This window comes from Pelobates fuscus, chromosome 5 (assembly GCF_036172605.1).
Source record: "Pelobates fuscus isolate aPelFus1 chromosome 5, aPelFus1.pri, whole genome shotgun sequence".
Classification (NCBI taxonomy): domain Eukaryota; kingdom Metazoa; phylum Chordata; class Amphibia; order Anura; family Pelobatidae; genus Pelobates; species Pelobates fuscus.
In genome coordinates this window covers 349,136,506-349,164,160 of record NC_086321.1, presented here as the reverse complement: position 1 = coordinate 349,164,160, position 27,655 = coordinate 349,136,506, and the positions used below count along the sequence as shown (strand labels likewise).

The 27,655-nt window shown below is 40.7% G+C and overlaps 1 protein-coding gene across 1 annotated transcript; it reads right to left on the bottom strand.

Moving 5' to 3' along the window:
• Positions 1–2,131: 2,131 nt before the first annotated feature.
• Positions 2,132–27,603, bottom strand: MOB3A (MOB kinase activator 3A). The gene is made up of 4 exons (XM_063455884.1): positions 27,392–27,603; positions 8,798–9,333; positions 4,754–4,956; positions 2,132–4,007 (listed from the first exon to the last, which is right to left on the bottom strand). Exons 2-4 carry the CDS (start codon positions 9,213–9,215, stop codon positions 3,978–3,980), a joined length of 651 nt encoding a protein of 216 aa, XP_063311954.1. The 5' UTR covers positions 9,216–9,333; positions 27,392–27,603; the 3' UTR covers positions 2,132–3,977.
• Positions 27,604–27,655: the final 52 nt, after the last annotated feature.

Sequence of the window (27,655 nt, the reverse complement as noted above, 5' to 3'; positions counted from 1 at the left end):
AAGATGTGTCACTTATATGTCATTTTAAAGGGACAATAAAAACCTTATGTCAAGTGAACGATATATTACTTTTAAATGTTTACTCTTACCTTATGAATAAAATAAGGCTAACTTTATATATGTGATCTAGACTGTTTATTTACCAATCTATAGGAAACATCCTATTAAAACCCCAATCAAAAGACCAAATAAGAGTTTTAGGTGCAAACGGTTGGGTCTTGAAAAAGAAAAAATTAATGTAAACTGCATTTAAGTTTGCCTCTCTTAGTTGTGAATGCAATCAAGTACATAATTACAAATAAAAGCTGGTTGCTTTGAACACTGGCAACATCAAAAGGTCAGTATTATGGGCATGTAGAGTTTAAGATTTAAAGGAGAAAGGTCACCTCAAAGCAATTCTTCTAATATCAAATTTCGAAAGAAAATTTATTTTTTTAAAATTAAGTTTATGTCAAATCTCTTTCCTACTTTTAGTATTTGACAGTATTCTTCAGCCATATACATACACCTTTGGCCCTACACTTAAAGGTGTATGTATATGGCTGAAGGAGCCTGTTGTATAACAGAAGGTAGGGATGAGTTTCTCTAATATTCTACATATACTTCATTAAAAACCAAAAGTCTATTTCCGTTTAAAAAATGGATGAAATCATATTAAAATATACTTTAGAGGTAACAGTTGTCCTTTAAGCACATGCTTTACTTCGCTTTTAATCAATGGGGTTTAAAGAAAGATCTTAGAGCCAAGATCTCCTGTACAAGACCACATTTTAGATTTAGGCATCACATTTGTGCAGGTGATTAAAGGAACACTCCAGACACAACCTTTCAGCTTGCTACAGTCCATTATGTGCTTGGAGTCTTTTTTTTTTGCCACATATAAAAGTGCTGTTTTCAATAGAAATCTGAGGCAGAAACACCCTCAAAGCTTTCAATCTGACAGCCTGGGAGGCTCTGTTTTGCTCCTATTAGGTCTATAGAATTAACTGAAGTGGAAGGTGTGCTGGTCCAGAGTTCGCCTGCATCCCACCCTTCTCAATGAGCTCTAATACATCTTATTGAGAAGCAGTGGAAAGTCACAGCACACACTGAAAGTCGGTCAGGAACTTTTGCAAGTTGGCATTTCATAAACCCCCAAAGAAAACAAGCAGAAAAAGAAAAATACATGCATATTTTCTCTGGGAGTGTATCTACATATTTGTTAAAATTTCAAAGTTGTGTTACTTTATGAAATGGTAGGGCAAGAGGAGGGATTTTCATCATACGGACGGGGTCAACAATCACAGGCCGCATTAGAAAAGATGTATCAACTGCACGGTCATGGGTTAGACTGCACCTTTGTGCTTACTCCAAGCATCATAACCACTCCACTTTAGTGATTTAAAGTGGTCATACCTGGAGTCTGAATGTCCAGTGTTTTGATTTGAAACGCTGCACATACTGAGTGTAACTCCACCTCTGACAAAATCATTACGGTGTTTTTGGCAAACCTGGAACAAGAGTACCGGGCTGGCTATCGTATTTTTCGCTCCATAAGATGCACTTTTGAGGGGAAATGTCTGTGCGTCTTATGGAGCGAATGTGAAGCTTTACTTACCTGTATTGTAGCGTGGGCCGGCAGAACAGTGCGCACCGCGGTACAGGAACTTAAATTTCAGTTTCCAGCCGGAATGAAAGGAAGTGCGCACTCAGTGTGCACACTTCCTTTCAGTCCGGCCGGAAACTGAAATTTAAGTTCCTGTACCGCGGTGCGCGCTGTTCTGCCGGCCCACGCTACAATACAGGTAAGTAACTAATGGACACTATGGGAGGGAAAGATCACTATGGGACAAAGGGAGGTGGGGGGACACTATGGGATGAGGGAGGGGGGGAGAACACTATTGGACAAAGATAGGGGGGGTTAAATAACACTATTGGACAAGGGGATGGGGGGGAACACTATTAGACAAGGGGGGGTTAAAGAACACTATTGGACAAGGGGAGGAGGCATTAAAGAACATTATGGTACAGGAGAGGGGGGGTTAAAGATCACTATAGGACAGGAGAGGGGAGTGGGTGGTAAGGAACACTGGGAGGGGGGTGTTAAGAAACACTATGGGACAGTTTGTTCAGAATACTATTTTTTGGGGGGGGTTTCCTCCTCTAAAAACTAGGTGCGTCTTATGGAGCAAAAAATACGGTAATTCCAATTCCATGAATATATGCACAGAGAGGTATACATTGGCCGTGAGCAGTCAACTGATGTTCTCCACCAATGTAGGGCTGGTCGGATCAGCATTCAGCATGTGCAGCGCTGCAGAAGCTGGATGTTGTAAGTCTGCTGCTGAGAGGACACGGCAACTGGTGACCATTGTAAAACTGCCTGCCCTATTACCCGGGAGTGGGGATAGGGTACTCCTACCATTAAAATCACTAGAGCAGGCTGTATAAGTTATAATGCTTGGAGTAACCCTTTAACTATACTGGGCAACTTGAGGAAATTCATCAGCTTATTTTTAGCGGGACAGCTCAACATATTTTAGAATGTAAAAATAAATTGCACCCAAATAACTCAATGGCATCATTTTATCAACCTAAAAAGTGAAGATTATGCTGCAATGCAACGTACCGATAAAAAACATTCACAACCTGTGCACCAGAGATTTTATATTATTAACTGTTCTTTGCCTTTACTTTTATTTGGCTCATATTCTGGTTAACAAGCTAGTACAACAACGTTTGTAGAAAGTTTAATGGCTCATGTACAGGTCTCTGGAAAGGTTAAATTCCACTGGAAAGTGCTGGAGGTATGTAGTAAAGTTAATCTGCAATCCTATCTTAATATGTAAAGCTTATTCAGATAAGTGTATTTACACACAAATCACTGTATTTACCTTCTACAAAACCAAGTAACACAGGGAATCTGCAGATTTAAAATGGTTTAAATCTCCCTTTGTCAAGTTTATCCATACACTGGGCTGGCAAATGCCACTGCTATAATGGCAAGAAAAAGACAAACAAAACAAAACCGTTTCCACAGCAAATACACATACATCCACCTGTCTTGATTGACTAGAGTAACTCTGGTTTTCAGACATAACATTCAGTACAATTGGATGCTATCGTCAGCATACAATGAAAGATGTACATGTCGGTATGCGTCCACTTCGACAAGCATCTTGAAAGCCAACATGACATACAGAACGTTTTACACACATCAAAGAGCGATTACCTTATCTAGAAATATTTTGTGTAAGACCAGTCCACTTAAAAGCAAAAAAAAAAAATTATTACAAATTCATCTCTGCATGTGATAAAAAACATCGATCATATTTTCCCTGCGTTTTTGGCTTGTGATTTGAATCCAGCAATGGAAGATTTGAGAGAGCTATCCTCTCAATACGCTATTTCTAGGTATCTTCTGCCAAGCCAATAAAAAAACATATCTGGTTACATTAGACACTATAGGAACATGTCAATGTATATTTTGTAAACAAATTGTGTTTCCGTTTAAATGGGGGGAAAAGGAAACTTTCTATGAATTGACTGTATCGTGTCTGCACAATTTCAAGATAAACAGGTGTTGCATTGAAACATCTTTTAAATGTAATTATATTGATATCATAAGTGAAGTGTTGGCATATAAATGCTGCTAATGAGAGCAACAGTATTTTTCTATAAACGTGAACCTAAACTGAACTGAATCTTTTGAGTGCATATTTCTTCAGACATGCGATATCATAGAAAGGAATGCTACGAACATACAAAAATATATCTACAAACAGATTTTGTACAGCTCCTCGATTTCTTTTTTCCTGAATTTATGACAGCTTTAAGTGCCAGGTAAGGAAAAAAAATAGACTTGAAAAATATATCATAGAAAGATATCTAGGCATATGAAAAGGCAAAGTCTCTTCTCCAAAGTTCAGCAGTTGATTGACAGGCTCCACAGGCAATGTAAGGGAGAGGGAAGGTGGTGTAAAAGAGGAAGTCCAATCTTAGTGGCACATCTTCGCTGTCATTTCCTTCTGTTAACAAGAATACAGAACAAGGGTAGTATTAGCGAGAGACACGACTGACTCGAAGGAAGGAAACAGGCAGGCTTTAGCTTTAATACTTTTATTTGAAAATAAGCCAGCTTAAAGTGGAGCGGTCGGATTCTTATTAGGTTTACTTTTCCCGATATTTAAAAAAAAATAAAAATAATAATAATAATATATATATTTATATGTATTTGCGGGCTAGTACATAAGCACGACAGTTGCCATGCTGCAGTAGTCGGCAGCTCAGCCTTAAGATAGAGCGTGAAGACATTGCACATCAGTCCTGCAAAGATTGCAGGACTGCATCAGGAAATGCCTCTAGTGGCAGTCAGTGTGGACGTAGGCTTAGGGAAATACGTAAACAATACCTTTTCACAGACCTGCAGGCACAGTATCTTTGCACCAGAAGTACTACATAAAGCCGTAAAGTTTTTGGTGCTTCATGTCCCTTTAATTCAGATGGGTCAGAGGCATCTTATATAAAAGGGATGAAGAAAATTAGGTATGCTAAACTAAAACAAATTAAATACAGGTGGCCTATTTAAGGTGATTCCCGATGTGACCATACATTCAATAGAAGTTTTATACCTGCGGTGACAGAAGCTAAGCTAATGGGGAAAAAGTAAAAATCAAACATTATCTGATATAAGACCACCATACTCCACATATTGCAAGCAAATGTAATATCTAATTACACTAAGGATTACTAATAAAAACAAATCCACACTCACCAACGGCTCAAGTTCTTTGGTGTCCATCAGATTAAATTCTGTTACAAAGTAATAAAAATGCTTATAGCAGGTGTTTACATGAGCTTCTGCTCCCATGTGGATGATCCTGTCAAAGTGGTGAATATAGACATGGACAAATACTCGGAAGAGCCTGGACAGTATCTTTTTTACTACTTGCAGGAAGTTCTTTGGGAAGGGTGTACCTGTTAAAATTAATCAGATGTAAATGCGAGTATTTCACAGCAAACTGTACACCAGTTACATACATTTTACCATCTACACCAAAATATCAAGCACAAACCTTAGGCCAATTAATACCTCCACTTTATTCACAGATTTACTCCTGTTTTGTGGATTTATATTAAATATTGAAATGCAATATAGATTAGATTTTTCTTCAATTTTAAAGAAATCCATAATTTTTCAGCAATCTATTCTAATATTCAGAAGCTACTTATAGCTTAATCGGAAGCTATGATTTTGTTTATGCTCCATGACTTCCAAAGATTGCATTTAAAGGATCACTATAGGTTCAGGAACACAAACATGTATTCCTGACTCCATAGTGTTAAAACCACCATCTAGCCCCCTACCTACATCTTACTGTATTCAAGCCAGAAGCTGTAACTCTGCATGCGGTTTGCCTAAAAAAAAACAAAAAAAAACAAGCTGTCTGCTGACCTCATCAGAAGTGGTAGCCTGATCCATTCACAGTGCTTCCCCATAGGATTGGCTGAAACTGACAAAGAGGCAGATCAGGAGCAGAGTCAGCATTATTCAAACACAGCCCTGGCCAATCAGCATCTCCTCATAGAGATGAATTAAATCAATGAATCTCTATGAGGAAAGCTCAGTGTCTGCATGCAGAGGGAGGAGACACTGAATGTTTGGATGCATTTTAGGCAGCCATGACCCAGGAAGGATCTCTAACAGCCATCTGAGGAGTGGCCAGTGAAGTTATCACTAGGCTGTAATGTAAACACTGCATTTTCTCTGAAAAGAATGTTTACAGCAAAAAGCCTGAAGGTAATGATTCTACTCACCAGAACAAATTCAATAAGCTGTAGTTGTTCTGGTGACTATAGGGTCCATTTAACTTACATGTGACAAGTCTTAAAGGGACACTATAGGCACCCAGACCACTTCAGCTCATTGAAGTGGTCTGGGTGCACTGTCCCAGGTCCCTTAACCTTGAGCAGGTAATCATTGCAGTTTTTAAGAAACTGCAATAATTACCTGCTAGGGTTAACTCCACCTCTAGTGTCTGTCTGCCAGAAAGCCACCAGAGGGACTTCCGGGCTCTTAGGCGACTTTTGGATATCCTCACGCTATGCATGGGGATGTCCACCGTCACCCAAAACCCCACAGGAAAGCAATGAATAATGCTTACCCATGGGGAAATCCTAATGCGAGCGCGATCATTGCAGCGCATGCGCATTACGTCTTCCCTGCTGGCAGACGTCAGCAGGGGAGGAGAGAAGGCGCTAGACCAGGGGTAGGCAACCTATGGCACTTGTGCCATGCACGGCACTCGAGGGGTCTTTGCACGGCACTCAAGGCTGCCAGAGCCAAACAGGGTCTGGTCTATCAGGAGTCCCAGTGAAACTTCAGATATCTGCTAATATGAAAAGGTGGTGAAAGAAAATCCTCAATTTATGCATTGCAGCATGTATGGGAATTCACACTGGAGTAGAGCAGCCCGCAACTGCTTTTGCAGTTCCTGTCCTTGACCTGTACCTGGCCAGCCTGGTCCCTACTGTAACCCAGGGAAGCCACCCACACTGCTAGATATACACAGAAATGCAGAATAACCCTTCCTCATACAAACAGCCCACAGACAAACACACGCACACTCTGCACAAAACAGAATACCACTAACAATCCACATACATGCACACAACCCCACACATGCAATACCCCAAACAACCCCACACATACACACACTACGTGACATTTTCATCCACGCTCATAATTCCACAAGCAGCCTCCATACACAGCTGACATTCATAGGTATCTTACACGATTCCACAAACTACTCATGAACATATACAATATAACAGCTCATATATAAACAAAAATACAACGATACAAAGCAACTGCAGTATAAATAACACAAACAGAATACGGAAACATACACACCTCAATTTAAAAAAAAAATAGGACCGGCATGCTACGGGCCATCAGTCTTATTTTGGCACAGTGCTGCACTAGACCCAGGTAAGTGACAGATATTGTAAGTCAGGGCTCAACAGATCCCAGACGCCAGGGCTCCTAAGAATTTAGCCTTGGTGTCTGGGATATGAGAGCCCCTTACCTCTGAGGTGGGTGGCATACTGGGGGATTGTGGATGCACGTGGCATGCTGGGTGGTCGTGCAGGGCGGATGGCTGGCTGTGCGAATAGTAGGCGCAAATAGGGAGCTGTGCTGTCTCTGCTCTGCTCTGCTCCCCCATCCTTGCGCGCTACCTAGTAGGACCAGGGCTGGAATATTACATCATATTCTGGCCCCGGTCTCATTAAGCTGCACGCTTGGGGAGCCGCCCACCCAGCATGCCGCCCGCATCCATAATCCTCCAACTTGCTGCCCGCCTGAACGATTCCCCAGCATGCCACCCGCCTGCACAATCCCCTGGCCGGTCGCCCATTGGACTCAAAATGTATAAATACAAGCAATAATGTGTGAGTCAGTCTGTTAGTGTGTGTCTGTCTGTGTCATGGTATATATGTGTGTCAGTGTCGTGGTGTGTGTTTAGATTTCCCGACCCCTTCCGTTCGCAAGGGAATAGTGTTTTTACTCACCTTTTTTCTCCCCACACCGTGCTGGTATCCCCGCGACTGGCCCTGCCTCTATGGCTGAAATCATCAAGCTTGATGATCTCAGCCAATCCAATGTTTTGCCATAGGACTGGCTGCAAAACGCTACACCAATCAGGATCTCCTCATAGAGATGCATTGAATCAATGTATCTCTATGGGGAATGTTCAGCGCCTCCATGCAGAGTGTGGAGGCACTGAAAGTAGGTGCTGCACACTGCAGCACTGACACAGGAAACACCTTTACTGGCAGTCTAAGTGACTGTCACTAGAGGTGTCACAAGGAAGCAATGTAAACACAGCTGGGAACCACAGGTATACATCAATGTTTGCGCTACCCACCCCCTTTCCCTCAATCCTTTGCCCCTCCTGGCTGTTAATACCTTCCTAAAACTGTGTCTTATCTCCATCCCTGTTCCTTAAGCCTCAATTCACGCCTGGCAGTAGCAAGTCTCTTCAGTTTCTCGAAGCACTCATCGTCCACCCAGGTTCCTTCAGCTGTTTTGACGTCTTACTCAATTACCTTCTCATTGCCTTTACATTTTACCAGTAGTTACAACTTTACTTCCTCTGGGAATCACTTCTATATTCCCCCTGCTACCTCTGTTCTCAGGTCCCCATTTTAACTAATTAAGCACTTTGTATAAAAGAGCTTCAATACCCAAATCTCAGCTCACAGGCAGAGCCCTCTTTACCTTTTGTATTGGTTTGTATATATTGTACCATTTTCCCCCTCCCCCTAATTGTACATTGGTGCAGAATATGTTCGTACTTTGTGAATGTCAAAAATAATAATAAGCTAAAAATCCAAAGATAAGTTTGATTAACAATGTATAATTTAAGTATCAAATATTTTGATAAACTAAACCAGTTACAAAGAACTATGTCCACTGCATAAGAATGCAGAGTAACAACGTGTTTTTAAGGGAGGTTAGTTTTTACAATAGGAATGCATTGAGAATGGTTTCCTATGGACTGACTGAATGCGCGCGTGGCTCTTGCCACGCATGCAGCCAATGACAATCGAAGGAGGAGGAGAGTCCCCAGCACCGAGTGAGCCTGGCGCTGGAGAAAGGTAAGGGATTAACCCATTCAGCAGAGCAGGAGGGGGGCGACCTATTAATACTGTAGTGCCAAGAAAACGAGTTTGTTTTCCTGGCACTATAGTGGTCCTTCAAATAGCATAACATATATAGTGTCTGTATAATTAGCATTCAAAAAGCAAAACTCACCAACATTGGTAGGGAATATCCCTTCATTGTTTATCTGAACTTCTATCCAGTCCATCAATAGATTCATATATTTCGGAGCAGAAAGTGCAGTGGGTTTTCGATACCTGTTATCATCTTGCCACCTATACTCGTATTTTGGGCCACCTGACATGACAGGACATGTTTGCTCAGTGCAGCTATCACTGATGGTACCATATATCAGGTTAATGCGGTTAAAGAAATCAACAACATTGACTGCCACCCAATCATTCAGGTCCTCTCCATGTGGCAGCTGGACAGCCACCTTCAAGTCCAGCCCAGCATTGAGGGAGGCCTGAGCCTTCTTGTGTAATTCAAACCTCTGTGTCCCTGGCTCAAACTTCCGCTTTGGGCGGAAGGTTCTGTCCTTGTTGAACACTTGTTTGAGAGGGTTCGACATGATGGAGGAGGATTTTACACTTCTTCTGTTTTATCTCTTCTATACTGTATTGCGTTCAACAAAAAAATCCAAATTCTTCAGTACAGCAAAAGGTGGAGTAATCTCATGTGAGTTAAACCTGTAAAAAGAAAAAAAGTATATATTATATAACTATCCTTTAGTATTATCCTTAATACAAGCAAAATTCTTTCTTTCCCATCTCCTTTAAAAAACCATCACATATTCATGCATTTCTAATGCAACGCTATATTGTCCCAAGCCCTAATTTTATAGGTCCCCCACCATCACCCAATGATTAAAGGTTTAAAAACCTTTTTTACTTGCCTTTTTTCCAGTGCCGAGGCTTCCTTGGCGCTGGCTGGCTCTCCTCCCGCAACGTCACCGTGATGGCACCTAATGCGCATGCACAGTGAGGGCTATGTGCGGATTTAAGCTTTCTTATAGGAATGCATTGAATCAATGACCTTCTTGAGCTCATTTCTACCGTAATGACACCCTGTTTAAGTGCACCCATATATATTCTATACCATTTTTAAAGGAGGAAGAAATATGGATCTGTTTTGGTATTCTATATGTATATATAACACAAAATGAAGTAAGAAAATATTAAAAAGCCTGCAAGCACTATTTTATTTTTTACATTTCTTTATTTTATTTGTGCTTAGAGAGAACAAAGATGCCTGCACTGCCACAACAGCTGGTGTAAGCAGGTATATAAACATAACATAACACAGGTATGACATTAAGAAACATTGCACATTTTTGCATTATAAGTATCAGATTATGGAACAAGTTGTGTAGTAAACTGAAAGTATAGCCAAGCTGAACGATGTTCCGCTTACAAGTGGTAAAGGAAACCCGTAAGGGTGAGTTAAGTGAAGTGGGCCTCACCTACATATTAGCAACATGCACATCATACATTATGGTTCCTCGTAATCAGGCTAGGAATTCGCTCGGAGTAAGTCCAAGCATAAATGCTGCAAATTGGCAGTCATATTTACAGTTAGAGTTCCCAACGAGGTTACACACAGGCTAAATGAGAGACTGATTAATAAATATTTGGGTACGGTAACGTTTAACAGGAAGTGGGCACATCTCAACACCGAGTTCCCTATGTCTGTTTGTTACTTAAACCTAATCTCCGGCGTGGGTCAACCTCTCGTTATGCACAACAGTGTGAATTACCCTACCAGGTAGCTGCTATGCGTATGCCTATTTGTAAAGAGACTACGGGACCTTTAGACGTCACATCCACAGTGTTCCAACCCTGCGCTGTAGCACAGGCTTCGAGCATGCAATTTGAAAAACATATATACAAGTATGCAGTTAATGGCACATTTAAACCTTCCGCTGTGTCTCAAGACCTAACAGGGTGGGCACTAGAGTTAGAGTGACATGCGTTTAAGCATCATTGTGCGGTATTATATGCATTTTTAGTATGAGAAAAGTCAGGCACAGTCGAAACAAGTAAAGAGTTTTTTGAGTCCCGGTCTAGACGTGCAGAAACATCACATCTTAGGCAGTCAAGATGGGTTGCCCAGCGGTGTGAAAGTCCAGAACGTGGGGGACTTGTAAATGGCCGTGTGAGCTAGGACCGCACCTTGTCCGCTTCGTGCTTAGCATCCGCGTGTGGTAAATGTGTACGGGTCTTAATGTTAGGTTTCATGTCCCGGTTAGGAAGTCCTTGTAAGCTGGGTATGTCTCCGGTGTGTCAAGAATTGGATATGGAACGCTTAGGAGTTACAGTTATCAGGTAACAGGTGAGATTTGTCGTTTAATTGGAGTTCATTGGTTATCAGTTGGTGTTTCCCGAGGTGTCCAGCCGTGGTTACTGAGTCCGGAGAGCGTCCGTCTCCCCAGGTCTCTTCCTCGTGTAGGCCGCAAACCTCGTTTCAGCAGCGATGTGGTCGGGAAAGGCACCATCCAGTGCAGCAGCCTCTCCCAGGTCACGTGGTATAGGTTGCGGTAGGCAAATGTCGCTTTTTGGGGCTGGATCACCCCGGATTATGTCCCCAGACGCGGGAGCCCTATTCAGGCACGTCTGGTCCCCTAGGCAGTTAGGCTCCGCCCCTACATTCCTTATTTTAGCTGTACAAATGGTAACAATAAGCTTGAGTACAACAGCAGGTACAAGGATCTGAATAAACATTGTGAGATGTTAATATGGCATTCAGAGAAACTGCACAATTTTTAGTGTTAGTAAAGTAGATGATGCAAGGAGCAGAAATGTGAAAACTCAAAAGAAAAAAACAAACAAAAACAGACAGACAAGGCACATTGCTGCATCCTCAAACACATGAGACTAATTGCCAATGGGTGGTAGAATAAGGGACCAGCATCTTGGTGTTGCCAGACTGTTGGGTTGGCCAGGGACAATATGAGATTAAAATAAAACTAAACAAGCCAAACAAATGTAAATCAAGCATGTGATCTCTGGGAAGATGAGTAGAAGAGTCACAGCTCAGGGCCCAAGATGAGGGTTATGGAATATGTGCAGGGGGGGCAGTCAGTCTATGTCTGAATAGGGCTGCGTGGCTCATGCTTCCATTTATGCTGCCTTTTTTGGTAACCAACCTCTGGCTCATGGTGTAGGGCTGCCATCGGTCTTCCATGGTAAAGCAGGCTAGTTCAATCCAGTTGGGACTTGGATAACCCCACCGGTCTAGGGGGGAGGGAGAGGCGGGAATCAAGCACTCGCCACATTTTGTGCAAATCCCAGATGGGGTTGGGGAAAGTAGCAGGCCGTGTATTAGACCTCTGTCTAAGATCATCATAGGCATCCAAAAGCAGCCCACCAACAGCAGGATTAGCTCTCCCTTCTGTACATAGGCAGGATTTGCAAAATGGAAGAGAAATCTTTGATTTTTAAGCTTAATAGTTAAGTCAGGCCGATGAGCTCTTTCAGCCTGCGTCCCGCTAGTTCGGTGGTCAGGTCCCACCCCCCCTTCCCCCCCGCAGGGACTGACTATAATCACCAGAACAACTACATAAAGCTGTAGTTGTTCTGGTGACTATAGTGTCCCTTTAAACAAAATAAACAAATAAGTTTGCCATTTGGTTGCAATTCAGAGGTTTGGCTGATTTTAAACAGCTACTCAAATGGTATCCCCATGGCAAATACATTTCATATAACTAAATCTACTTTGTGAATAGTCAAAAAATAATTATACTGCAATTTGTTGGATAAAACTAACAGATTTTGTCAATTGAATGTAATTTGGCTATATCTAAGCACTTGTTTGACTTAGAGCGGGTTAAAAATCCTTATACTGTAGCTTGCAACTTCTAGTACTACCTCTGCTATCAGCCAGGGGTGAATCTCTACATCCCAGGGCTACATTGTCACTCGCCACTGGCAAATGTTGAGCCCTGCTTATATCTTGAAGACTAGATATAACATCCCGATACTTGATTATTCATCATAATCACTAACTCAAAGTGCAGCAATGTGTAGTGTTCTGAAATGAGAACGCGCTGCACTTTTGCTTACTGAGGAGGACAACAGTGACATGATATCATTAAACCAAGCTGTTCAAAGATCATGAGCTATGTTGAATTAGGGAAGACGACTTTGGGGTATGTGCATTAAAAACATACTATATACAATCAGAAATATGCGTTACAATATACAATTATGTACTGCATCATGATATTGATACCAACACTAGAATCAATACAGGAATAACAAGTGAACATTAGTTGCTCCAGACTTTCCTATATCTGTAATATTTTTAGCAAGCCAGATATTTCCACAGTGTTTTAAACTGTTAGCCATAATCAATGATTCTATTTTTGTATGACTTGTCCTAGTTTAAAATAAAAACTCTGCCATTACTGCCAAGTTTCTTCTTTTTTCCTTGGAAGTAAGCCAGGGAATGGACAGCCTCTCTCCTCCTCTCAAACAAGCTGTGGGAGAATGGTGTACAGAGTACTGTGCCATTAAATAGCTTTTTATTGGGAATAGTTGATTTCAAAGCAAACCAGGCTCCATAAAGTTCAGGATGTTAGAAACAAAGTAACTAATTTTCACTTAAAAAAATAAAAAAAAAAATAAAAAACTTACTACATTTTATGAAATTTGATTTGTATTGTCAATGTAAAACAGGACAGTTGTTCACAAATAGTACGTTGTTACATAGCTGAAGAGAGACATGTGTCCATCAAGTTCAGACTTTTTCCCCATCTGTTTTTGCTGTTGATCTAAAAGAAGGAAAAAGGCCCTGTTTGAAGCGCTTTCAACTTTGCAACAAATTAGGGAAATAATTCCTTCTTGACCCTAGAAGGGCAGTCAGATAGCTCATTTGATTAATAAGCTATTACTCAACTAATTAAACTTAATTTCCCTGAATATTATGTTTTTGTAAGTATTTATCCAATTGCTGTTTAAACATCTGAGCAAACTGATAAAACCATCTCTTTAGGCAGAGAATTCCACATCCTTATACTTCTTACTGTAAAAAAACACTTTCCTTTGCATTAGACTAAATCTCCTTTCTTGCAGTCTAAATGCGTGACCATGTGTCCTATGTATAGCCCTGTTTATGAATAGATTTCCAGACAATGGTTTGTATTGACCCTGAATATATTTGTATAATGCTATCATATCTCCTCTGAGGCCCCGTTTTTCTACATTAAAGAGATTTAAATTTGTTAGCCTTTTTAAAAAACTAAAATGCTCCATTCCTTTTATTAATTTTGTAGCCAGCCTCTGCACCTTTTCTGGTGACACAATATCCTTCGTTAGAAAGGTGCCCAAAATTGCACAGCATATTCAAGGTGTGATCTTACCAGTGGCTTATAAATGGGCAAAATATATTTTGATCCCGATAATTCATGCCCCTATTAATACATGATCATACCTTACTGGCCTTAGCAACTGTCGATGGAGATTACACAGTTTGTTATCTATAACAATTCCCAAATACGTATCTTGTGCTGTTAACCTTAATCCACTACCATTTAGGGTGTAAGTTGCTTGTGCATGCTTGACCCCGAAGTGCATAACTTTGCATTTCTCTACATTAAATGTAATCTGCCATTTGATTGTCCAGTCCCCCAATCTACCATAATGCCTCTGCAGCAAAGCAATATGCTGCTCACATTGTATTACTTCACAGAGTTTCGTGTCATCTGCAAACACTGAAACATGACTGGCAACGCCTATTTCAAGATAATTTATAATTATGTAATGTCAAAATTGTTACATTAATTGTTTTTCACTTCCTTTTGCTGTGTAAAACGTTTTTTTTTTTTACTTACTATTCTTCAGCATCGAGACTCCCTTGGCTCTGCTGTGCGATCCACCTCCAACAACTTCATTGAGTAGGCATTGCTTCCTCGCAGCTGGTCCAATCCAATAATCCTCAAAGAGGAGTGTGCGCATCCAATCAAATGCTTCAAATAGAAAAGCACTGAATCCAATGCATTTCTATGAGCCACATTTTAGGATATTTGACATGATACCAACTACTACTAAAGGAGTGTTTAACATTTTAATAGAAATAATGAGGTTTCTGCAAAACGGCAATGTTTTACATTGATAGGTTAAAACTGTAGGACCACTGCACCCAGACCACTTCACTGAGATGAAGTAGACTGGGTGACTTTAGTGGTCCTTTAATTACATTCACTTACTTGCATTTAATAAGTGTTTGTTAAAGGAACACTATTGTCTAAACAATACAATGTCCCTTTGCCTCCACCCCCCTCCCCCCCCCTCTCGAAAGGGTTAAACAGCCCTTTATACACTTACCTGATTCCAGCACAAAGGTCCAAGAACTGGGTCAGGTTTTCCTCCTCCAAAATCAGCCAATGGGGGGAGGCTATTGCTTGCACTACACATTAGTACTTCACTCTAGGAAAGCCTCAACTTGATGCTTTCCTATGGGGCTTTGCAAGGTGCTGGACATCCTCATACATAGCTTGAGTGCGTCCAGCATCATTTTACGGAGTTAAACTCTGTGAAACAAGAGTTTCCAGAAGGGCCTCTAGTAGCAGTTGACCCTGGCAGTCTTAACCCCGCAATTGAAAACACTGCAGTTTCTCTAAAACTGCAATGTTTTGCATTGCAGAGCTAAAGGAACAGGGACACAGCAGCCAGACCACATCAATGGGATAATATAGTCTGGGAGCCTCTAGTGTCCCTTCAAGGTTAAAAGGAACACTAAATAAGATATAAAGAAACTTCCATATATCTCAAACTAAAACAAACAAACCAAGAAGTGAAAATTTGACGACTGAATGCCCATAGCAAGACTTCACTGGAAGCTAGGTTGAGATCGCTAAAGATTTGTAAATATTATTAAACTTGTTAATAGCCAACACAAAACTAAACTTTTGTGTAATCCGCAAAGAATTTAAACAAACGCACAAGAAAAATGCAAACGGATAGTAAACATACTGCTGTAGTGAATCTTAAAAATAATTATCTTAACAAATACATACCCATCACTGAAGCTTTTAGTTACATTAAACATAACATTAACCACATCCTGAAGCATGATAAAGATTTCCTTTCAGCTGTTACAAAGATGACTTATTTTACTAGAAAATGTGTTCTGCATCAGGCTATTAAGCAATTTACCCCACCCCTCCATCACAATGTTTAAAGTTATTTTTGAAAATATTCTATTTCTCCGACAGTAAGACATTTTTGTTATTTTTCCAACTTAAATGCAAGGCACAACTCTTCCCTTCACATTTTTCTATTATGTTATATATTATATTAATAGATTTATTTTCTGGATTTACAAGGAAGAATCCTCTCAAACCAAGAAGAGAAACAATCAGGCTAAATAAAGGACCACTATAGGCACCCAGACCACTTCAGCTTAATGAAGTGGTCTGGGTGCCAGGTCCCTCTAGGATTAACCCTTTCTGCTGTAAACATAGCAGTTTCAGAGAGACTGCTATGTTTACTTTAGGGTTAATCCAGCCTCTAGTGGCTGTCTCATTGACAGCCGCTAGAGGCGCTTCTCACTGTGATTTTCACACTGAGAAGACGCCAGTGTCCATAGGAAAGCATTGATAATGCTTTCCTATGGACTGGCTGAATGCGCGCGCGGCTCTTGCCGCGCATGCGCATTCAGCCGATGACAGGAAAGGAGGCGGAGAGTCCCCACCGCCGAGGGAGCCCGGCGGTGGAGAAAAGGTGAGTGTTTAACCCCTTCCTCACCCTAGAGCCCGGTGGGAGGGGGACCCTAAGGGTGGGGGGGACCTAGAGACCCTATAGAGCAAGGAAAACAAGTGTTTTCCAGGCACTATAGTGGTCCTTTAACCCCTTGAGGACCAAACTTCTGGAATAAAAGGGAATCATGACAGGTCACATGTCATGTGTCCTTAAGGGGTTAAACTGGGCTATCAGCAGCTGCCAGCAAGAGCTGTGGTCCATGGCTTGGCAGCCCTTCTGCTACAAAAGATTGTGTAGTCCAATTTGTGCATGCAGTGTGAACACACCACATGCACATCTTTGACAAACCTAATTAACACACACAATTCAGAACTCTTCTGCCCAACTGACAGCTCTGGAGGTACAGGGTTAAAATGGTGGCAATATAGTCCATCTCATAATCAACGTAATCCAAAATATGGATGAAATGGTGGGACTTTTGCATTAGCAATTCCAACACATGAAAGCCAGGCCACAGAAATATTGGGGAACGCATGTTTTGGTCAAGCATCTTGACAAAGAACAGGGAGACAACCCCCATGGTCTATTAACACCATTTAGTAGCAAGTGGTTATTGTACTTAGACTGGCCTTTTAAAAGTTTTGCAAAGTGTTATATTACCTTCAGAGCAAATTGTGAACTCACCAGTGCCGTAATAGACAGAAAATTAAACAAAGCAAAAAAGAAACAGGACTTACACAAAATGTAAAAAACTAACACAAAGGGAATCTTTGTGGGAACCCCCATATTACTTCATATAGTTAAAATAAGATCCAGGGGGGCGGGGTCTGACCGCCGGCGGGATCAGACGTGCTCTGTCTGAGCTCCCGCTTCAGGGCCTGAAGAATCGGAGCCAACTAGGAGCCAAAGGCAACCACAGGTCCACACTGGTGCCCACTGGGACCCCCAACTGATGGGGCACACGGGGATACCTTTCATGACCCTGACTGGCGCCCGAAGTAACCCGACGAGGCCCGAAGCTCGCTGGAGCTTGAGCCGGGCAGAGACGGCCGCTCTTCCGGGTCTCCGGCCGGCGTCTTGCCTCCCCCCCCCCCCGGACCGGGGGGGTTATCCCGGTCTCCATTGGCCGCTATGGCTATACTGACGGGGCCTAAACAACCACCCCACCGAAGAGAGCTTGCAGAGCAGGGGTCCTCAAGATGGCCGCCGCGCACCAACCATGTGCGCGACCGAGCGCGAACAAGCGGTACAAAGGAAAGATCACCCAACTTTGTCCGATGCCAAACTGATCTGCAGCCCAAGTGCCGACCCTGAGATGGCGGCGGCGGCTGCGTGACACGGCACATAGAACTGAGAGCATGAACGCCACATTCACCGCAACCTCCGCAGACCAGAAGCACCAACCGAGCTAAATCCCACAAAGAATAGCGGCAAACACACACCCTAGCACCATAACGAAATTCCTACCTCAGGAAGCTCAACACAAGCTCTCGGCTCCATGAGGAAGGAGGGCCAGGAACCGGCGGCAGAGAAAGGGGCACAGCAAGCCAGCGTTCACCTAACAGCAGGATCCAACAGCCCGCACTCCGAGACACACCTATCTCCGAACACACCGGGGTCCAGGTCAAGCAAGCCGGTTGCCGCAAATCACTCCCGGACTGCCGTGCAGCACCTGTAAATCAACCCCGCGGGAGTCGCAAGGAGGGCATGGGCTGCACGGTCACGAAGAGACTCTCTGAAAACGAACTTTCTGATCTTGGCTCATGGTAATCTTGTCTAAATCGTGGTAATCTTGAAATCTCACCTACCACACAGCATCAACCTAAATTCAGTCATATGTAGCTGGGGGGCATAGTGGGTGATGTTTTTTTTTTTTTTTTCTCTTCATCTAAAGCCTGTACACAGCAAATAGTACATAATAATACCTGCATGTAACACTAGCCTGTATCTAATATACCTTAAAAAAAAATGTGCACTGCCTAGCAAACCCTACATGTTATCTATGCCAAGCAGCTCCAGGAATGCCGTTGGGGTACCTAGAGCCAGTTTGTAATAATTATCTGCACTGCAAAAATAAAGAATTAAAAAAAAAAAAAAAAAAAAAAAAAAAATATAAGATCCAGGGAATGTTTATCTGAACAATGGTAAATACCCCTTTGTCGGGGAGGAATTTTCCAACCTCCTACTTATACGGCAGAAGAAGTGGGCATGGAAAGTTGTAATGTCCACTTTAAATGACCTGTCCAACTGTCATGCATAGGCAAAATCATCTGATTCTTGAAGGTAAAAATGCCATACATTTGTGACAATGCATTGTGAAAACTATTTCTAAAAGAATTTGCATTAAATTGTTGAAAAGGTTACCAACCCAAAAAAACAGAGCTTTAATAATAAAAAAACACTGTTTTTGGTCAAAGTGACGTTCCTCTACCCCAAACAAAAATAAAGAAATAAAATTGCTGAAACTTACTTTTGTGTCAGTTCTGATGCTACTCAATTCTCCTCTGTAGAAATCACTTCCTACTCGTCCCGCTGAAGGGGAACAAATGTCAGGGAGGGTAATCTGAGAGGAGGTACTGACAGCCGGGGAGTGGGGGGGGGGGTTCGTGCCATGATTGGCAACACTAGATTTGCACAAAATTTACATAAGCCACCCAAAACTATTGTTCGGGCTGGCTAATGACCCCTCAATGACGCAGCCAGTTATGGAGTTAGGTTAAACTCTGTACGCACAGTGTTTCATAGCGAAGCACTGCTCTACAGACTCCAAGTACCATGACCACTTCAAATTAGTCTTCCATAGACCGTCTTGCATTGCGCATTGATATCTGTCCCACTAGCTATCGCAGCTGAAAGGTGATGGGAAATGGTTAGATGTAGCAGCAAAAGTTTTGCCCATTGCACTATTTTGCCACAGATAAGGTCTTATACAAAGTAGTCCCTATTTAGGAGTACCATTACAGTTAAAACCATAACTTACACAACTCAAACCGTTTCTTTTAAACAGTGTCTTACTCCAGAGGGTTTGGCACAGGACTATTACACACATGGGTGCAATACTATTCTCAGCACTATACATAGGCAATTTCATGTAAGTTTCTAATGAATGTGTGCAGTGGGCAGTTTCTTCTCTGCCAGTAGGTCAGGGTTTAAAGTCACACTCCACTGCATAACCCCAATAAATAAAAAACATGTTTTCATTGGATGTATACGTAAACATAGCTTGCAAAAGCTGAAAGTCTTATCTGAAGCCTTTGCAAGCCCACCCGTTCTAATTCACCCCAGAATTTATTTGACTGTCCAATCACAAAACGTCACAATGCAGCTCATTGAGAAGTATTGGCAAGGTAGGTACTCTGGGACTTTGGTGTCTGTTTGCCAGAGGGTGTCTGTAGGGTGTCTGTTTGCCAGAGATTCAGGGAGAAAGGCTATCCTACAACATTACCAACAGAAGCCAAGAAGAAAGCCCTAGCCATTCCAAGAGAAGAGACCCTACGAAATAGTATCAAGACCCTGGATAGGTTTAACCAGACACCTGCTTTCATTACTAAATTCAGTCATCAATCTCAGACGATAGAAAAGATCTTCAAGAAACATTGGGGAATCCTTAGAAACGATCCCGCACTCTCCACATGTCTTGGGAATAAACCTGAAATCATCTTTACCAAGGCGCCCAACTTACAGCTCATGCTGGCTCCAACCATTAAAACTTCAACAAACCTCCAAGATCAAGGACCCTTTAAAGGTTTCAGAAGATGTTCTAAATGTAGGGCATGTAGAAACAATCCCTCTTTGGAAACAGAGATCACTAAATTCTCATCCTCAACCAACAAGAAAGAATATAATCTTAAAACTAATATGAATTGCAACACAGTAGGAGTTATTTACCTGATCACATGCCCCTGCCCCAAACAATATGTGGGGCGGACTAAGATCTGTGAAAACCAGGATCGCAGAACATATCCGAAACATTGAAAAAGGACTGCAGACACACAACCTCTCCAAGCATTTTCAAGAATTCCATGGAGGTGATCCTACGGGATTGAGATTTTTACCTATTGAAAAAGTGAATGTACACTGGAGAGGAGGAGATATGGAAAAAAATCTGGACCAAACAGAAGCACGTTGGATTTTCCACTTAGAGACTCTTGTTCCTAAAGGACTCAATGTGGACTTTGAGCTCAATGCTTTTTTATAGATCATTCCACAGTGAAATTCAACACACACACACACATATATATATATATATATATATATATATATATATATTTTTTTTTTTTTTTTTTCATTGGATCTGGATATTTATTATCGAACTACTAAACTACTAGTCTCATACGTATTCTATTATCGCTCTTATTATATTCTGCATATGTTTTCAATAGGAATGCAATAACATGTCTATTTTTTATATTTTAGAGTCCATCTACCATCATGAACATAGAAATCATCCTCATACAATTTTTATATATATATATATATATATATATATATATATATATATATATATTATTTATTTATTATTTCCTTCTATTTATGATTGTTGTATCTAAAGACATCTTACAAATGCTGGACGATCCTATGTTATGTTATACCATCAGATACAGTTTACATTTATAGTGTGACTAGCTTTTAATTAATACGTGAAGTATCTTCAATCACCTACAGTTATACATTAGTTCTGTTATTTTGGAATAATTGTAGCACATATTACAACATCAGATGACTGGTCTATTTATCCATTCATTTATTCACTTATTCATTTACTCTTTGAGATTGCTCGGACTGCCAGATGGTTATTCAAAATCCAGTATATCAACCAAATTGGGACTTCCAATTTGATTTCTATTCCGACTTTATCTTCATATCATACTTTATTTTATTTTTCACATCCTATATCTTATATATTAGAACGATGTATTTACTCGTACTACTATTCAATATTACTCATTTTAACTCTCTTCAATTCGGTTTTATTCCGTTCTTTTATCATTTGTTTTTATCTTTATTTGATTTCCTTCTAAATTCATTTTTACTCCTATTTTCATCATCTATTTTCATCACTTATTTTCCATTCTAAGTCTCACTATAGAATCCTGCTGCTTTATACTTCTACTTGTGCTCAATGAATATCAATTAACTAATTTATTACTGTACAAATTTCACTCACCAAATGAATTATAGAAGAATCACTATGTCACTTTGACTTAATGTCCGCTATATCAAATTGCTGCTATGTTAAACCGAAGGTTATTTCTGTATTGTTACTACCGTTATTACTTTGTTTATTGAAGATGTATCATTTTATTATTTAATAACCATTCAAACGTATGTAATTGTATGTTTATTTACCATCAATTGAAAGTGTATTTAAACTGCCACTCGAACACGATACAGTATTCCGTCTCTGAAGAAGTGGGGCTGACTCCCACGAAACGCGTCAGACTAAACAAGCAGGTTATAGATTCCACCTATGTTCCAGCCAGTGGAGTAACAACTTGACTACGAAGCCTCTATAGTCCCGGACCGGGAGGTCTGCAATATTCACCTCTCAGAGCGAGGTCTGAGACGCACGCCGTCTTTACCGGCAGCCGGAAAGAGGAAAGTGTTTACACCATCCGCAGCCATCCGAACCGGTCCTTGAGGCTGACTCCTATCACTCACATCCACTGTGCTGGTAACCATTTTGGATTTCGTTCCTGACATTTTTTATCTATATATATATTTTTAAATTGTGAATAAACTGTTTTTTATCTTCACCCAGTTTTTATTATTTCAATTATTGTTCTAGTGGCTTTTTAAAGCGATATAACAATTATATTGCACTGCAGGAATCAGTTTTTGCAATACTGTTTCTTTTGCCTTACAAGGTTTATATCTTTTCACTAAAAGTATATAACTTGGTGTTTATTCTATATATTCTGCCTATAGCAGTTTTTTTTTTTTTTTATTCTTTATTTTAGGTGTGCATACGATTGTAACAGTCGCTTGTGAGGTACCCCAAAGGCAGTCCTCTAGCGCGTGGTAAACAGTTTAAACATAGGGTAGACAGAGGATCTAGCACATTTTTTAAGTAAATAAGGCAGTGAACAGTATAGGTTTTCATTGCTTAAGCATTTCAATATATAACACGAAACAACATCGCTTGTAACTTTCTGGATAGTAGGTTTTCACGCTATGTCATAAGCTAGTCAAACATAAAGTGGTAAGTACACTAAACATACATGGGTAGGGTATAGTAACACTTTGCTTCTTTGGGGTTTGCACAATATATGATCCCTCTAGTATATCCTGCCAGGCTAATTGTGCGCTCCACACAACTAGTCCTGTATAAGATTATGGGTGTGTTGCACTTTTTATAGCGTAGCACAGTGATGAATGATTAGGCGAACTGTATTTGTCGTGAGAAAATATAGTATAGGTATATCAAGGTGTGGGCTGATTGCAGGCTGAGTTGCCTATAGCAGTTTTTAAAGGTATACACACCATACACATTGGTTGCACTCTTAGTTTCTCACTGTCTATTTATAGAGATAGCGTTCTCTTTAAAGAATTTTTATCACTTTTTTCATATTTATTACTTTTATTTCCACATTACCAATAGATCACTATTTTTATATGTTAGCCATTTTTTGCCAGACAGCTCCTGGATCACGGACACTGCACTTAGGGTGTTACCCTTCATTTTACATGAAGGGTTAAGTTTAGTCTTAATAAGTTATCAAGCATATATACAGACACAAATATTGTGTTAATGGAGGGTTCATCATAAGGCTTTAATATACAATTTAGAGTATACCGGTCACTTTCACAGATTTTACATTTTATAGGAACTATGCGTAAATATGCCCCCAGCCCCTCTGGGTGCACAATTTGGTCCCCAGAAAGTGCCGCTTTTATTATAAATAAAATTAGTAATTTTTTTTATTTTATTTTTAGGGGGGTGGGTTTTAAAATATTCCCATTATTATTTGCATATGACTAAACGCCCAATTTCTTATTATTGGAACAAACATTCATCACAATTTCTGCTTCAACAAACAATGTTTTACTTGTGTCTCTACAGGAATTTACCATTTTCTTAAGGGGAATTTTCGTTCACAGCCTTGAAACTGCAAATCTTTGGAAAGTACAAAGAAATAAAAATATATATATATATATATATATATATATGCAGTCACTTGACCACTATACAAGAAAAAAGGAAAGGAAAAAAAAATCCCCTTTATATACAAAGCTATACTGATCTAACTCTCCACCTAGTGGAGTAACACAGAGTAATTTACCAGCTTGAGTTTATATAAAAACAGAGAAACACTAAATACATATAAAAAGGCAAGGGTTTTCAAATATACAACAAATGTCAAGTTGCAAAACCTAGCATGTTTTTTCAATAGAACAAAAAAGTACAAACAAATAGATACATGGAATCCCAGCACAAAAGGTGTTGAGAATTCACAGTATCACCTGGAAATTAAAGTAGTTGTTGTTATGGTATATATATAGTACAAATATATACAGCTAGGTGTATATATACACTGAGAGCCAAATCTAAAAAAAGCTCATTTTATTCACATTTGTACTCTACGTAGATAAGCGACTTTGATTTGTTATATAGCTGTAACATAGGAGCATACCTTATTAGGTGATTATTATTATTTATTTTCTTTTATTATTATTTTTTCCCCAGATCTCACTTTCACTATATATACCTAGCTGCAAATATCTTTATACTATATAGATACCATAACAACAACTACTTTCATTTCCAGGTGATACAGTGAATTCTCGACACCTTTTGTGTCGGGATTCCATGTATATTTGTTTGTACTTTTTCGTTCTAGTTTACTATAGGGTTAAGCCCTGAGAGACCCCTGGAGTCCCAAGGCCCAAGGATAGTTGGCCCCACCTGGACGCTGTTTCTTAGTTATAGTGTCACAGGTGGTACCATACTATCCTCTAATCATTTGTCTTGTTTTTTCAATATACTTTCACGGAAAAGGTGCATTACAAACATACTAAAGGACATGTCGATACCAACACTATCTAATTATATAAAGAAAGACTAGTTGGCAATATCAAATTGCTTTTCTCAGGATTTACGACAAGAAATCAGTCTGATTTACACAGTTCGCTTAAGTCGTAATTTGTTGGTGCAAAACTGAAAGGAAAACCTGTCACTTCAGAACCAGGAACTGAAGAATTTATATTAATGTGCCACACGGCATCCCTAAGGCTGAGCCAGGCATTTGGTCATTGCAATTGTATTTAGCTTACTTACTGGTTATGGTCAAAGAAATAAACTGTATGATACATTTATTAATCAGCTGACATGAGGAGAAGATTTCAAGCTAAGATCTAAATATATAGTTATGGTTTACTTGCTCTACTTTTCAGTAATAAAAATGATATATACTTAAAGTAAACAATGTAAAACTAACTACACAGAAAGGCTGAAATAGTACTACTAACTTTACTGTGAGGTTTATACGGGGGGAGTGAGGGAAGAAATCAGTAGGGAATTCAGAAAAAGTTACGAATGGAGGCAACAAACTAGGGTAATCTGTTTTATACCATGGCTCGCTGAATGCAAAAATAAGGTCTCAAATACTCATATGAAGCAGACAACCTATAGTATGCAGGATACAAAAAGGGAAGTAGCATGACTGCAGGAAACAAGCATCAGGATAATGAGGTTTTTTTTTCTTCTTTTTAATATAATTGTATTTAAATGTGAAGTGGTTACAAAACTCATAATAGGAAATGGAAAAGCAGTTTCAATTCAAAAGTTTACACATCAAACCAAAAATATGTTTTTGGACTTTACATAAAGTAAAGTCTATGACCACTGACTATGAAACCATCCTAGGGAACATTGCACACTTCAGGCAGGGATTTATGGTCATTAATACATGTTTCAGGTTTGCCCCCAATTCCCTTTTGTCTTCTCTCTTAAAATCCACACTATTCTAATAAAATAACCAGAAACCATGGTTTAAAAGTTATACTTTCAGCAAAGGAACACTAAGCACCAAAACCACTTTATTTTAATGAAGACGTTTTGGTGCATAGATCCCGAACCCCATTTTCAGAACCAGGTGAAATATTGCTGTTTCTGAGGCACAACAATGTTAGTCTGACAGTCACTAGAAATACTACATGTAGGAGCACATTTAACTTTAAAAATATATTTTTAAAGTTCTAATGTTCCTTTAAGACTGCCATCAGATCTGCACATAGACCTGTGCAGTGTCACGAAGCATACAATCACTACCACAAAGTTTTCCTCAACGTATTGTTTATAGGTTTGACTAAGCTGCAGGTGGTGCCTTACCAGGAAGAGACCCAACAGAAGAGAATTAGTTTATCCCCAAGAGCCATACTGTCGCTACTATCAATGTACGCATACTCAGGATTACAGTTTGGCAAAGTCTGGGATGAAATAGAGCGGAGGCCAAGTAATCCAAAAGTAAAGAGGCACCGTTTATTTCTCCTTTAATTCATGTCCCAGTAACTATGTCATTATGCTCTCACCCTTGCTACTTGCCGTTTTTTCTCTATTTCATTTTAATGTCTTCGTCAAGCTGGATTTTGATACCTGGGCTCTGACATCTGCATTTCTCTTAATGACACATATAGACTCACTTGTCTGCGGCACACATCCAACGTGTGTGGAGACGCTGAATATCTGTCCTGCAATCAATGCAGGACTGCATCCAGGAAGTTACTCTACAGGTGGTGATAGGCAGTTTTCTCTGACAAGGCAGTGTATTTGATGCTGACCCTGCAGAGAACCATTAAAGGGACACTATAGTCACCAGAACAACTACAGCTTAATGTAGTTCTGGTGAGTATAATCATTCCCTGCAGGCATTTTCATGTAAACACTGCCTTTTACATTTCCCCTTTGGGACACCTCCAATGCCCACTTCTCAGATGGCTACTAGAGGTGCTTCCTGAGGCAGTGCTGCACAGTGAGCAACACTGCCATTCAGTGTCTCCACGTTCTGCATGGAGACACTAAAATCTTTACTCATAGAGATGCCTTGATTAAGTTTGGCCCCAGCCTCTATGACGATTTCAGCCAATCCAATGTTTCGCATGGATTGTCTAAACCAGGCCTGTCCAACCTGCGACCCCCCCCCAGATGTTGCTGAGCTACAACTCCCATGATTCTTTCAATTAAACAGATAGCCGGGGAATCATGGGATGGGAGTTGTAGTTCAGCAACATCTGGGGGGCCGCAGGTTGGACAGCCCTGGTCTAAACACTGGTCCCGAATGGCAATTTACATGAACATCGTCCATGAAAAGTACCTTTAGATAGCAATATAGCATACCATGATACATGCATGTACTATAAATATAGGTGTAGCTATTCCCTAAACCAGGAATTGACTGTATTACACCAAATCGTTTTACAAAATAAGTCAAAAAACCATGATGCTGGTGACAAACTGGGTCATAATTCTGGAAAATAATTCTCAGCTTTAGTTTTATCCACCAAAATATATTGGGAGTTGGGGGGATTAAGAAAGTACCTTTAAAGATATAGTATACCAAGAGATATAAAAGATCTACTTAAACATCCCCTCAACCTGCCTGATACCAAGACAACTAAAAAATTAAATTAATTAATAATATTAATAATAATAAAATATACACATAGATTAAACCAATAATAATGATGACGTCTGATCCCCCTAATAAGGCGATATAAGATCAGATGACACGATACTGGCCCCCGGGGACAGACCCTGATTTGCCGATCACTTCCGGTGGCGGAGACAGGCAGACATGGCACTGGCGATAACTTTTTCGCCAAGTTACAAAAAGTCCGCGATGTCCGTTAACCCGTTAAAGCACACGAGAAGCCCATCGAGTAAAACGAACAAAGTTTCCCGTCACCGGCCGAGTAACTACCACAACTACTTCGCGCAGCCCCCGCCCGCCATCCCTCCCTCCCTCCCTCTCCGCCAGGCACCGGGGGAGCCCAGCCCCGGGTATAGCGCTCTGTACGGTCACCCCAGACCCGAGTACCACATCCTCACCTTCCGGGCCGCGCCTCCTGTCAGTGCCGAGCTCGCTCTCTCTCGGTCTCTCTGTGTCGGTCGGTCTCTCTGTGTCGGTCGGTCTCTCGGTGCCGAGCTCGGTTTCCCGCCCAAATCGCGAAGCGCTCGGGATGGCAGGCGGGTGTCGCGCGCGGTGTCACTGGTGGCCCTCGAGCGCCGGGTGTGAACAGGAGGATGGGGGGGGGAGGGTCTATTCCTCCCCCCCCTTTACTGAATGAGGGAGGGCTGACACCACCCGGTAAT

Excerpts from the sequence above, each read along its gene's own strand:
- MOB3A (XM_063455884.1), bottom strand. The coding sequence starts at position 9,215 with ATGTCGAACCCTCTCAAACAAGTGTTCAACAAGGACAGAACCTTCCGC. Across the intron at positions 4,957-8,797 it reads GATATTCCCTACCAATGTTG|GTACACCCTTCCCAAAGAAC; the intron begins GTGAGTTTTGCT and ends TAATTTTAACAG. Across the intron at positions 4,008-4,753 it reads CCAAAGAACTTGAGCCGTTG|AAGGAAATGACAGCGAAGAT; the intron begins GTGAGTGTGGAT and ends TCTTGTTAACAG.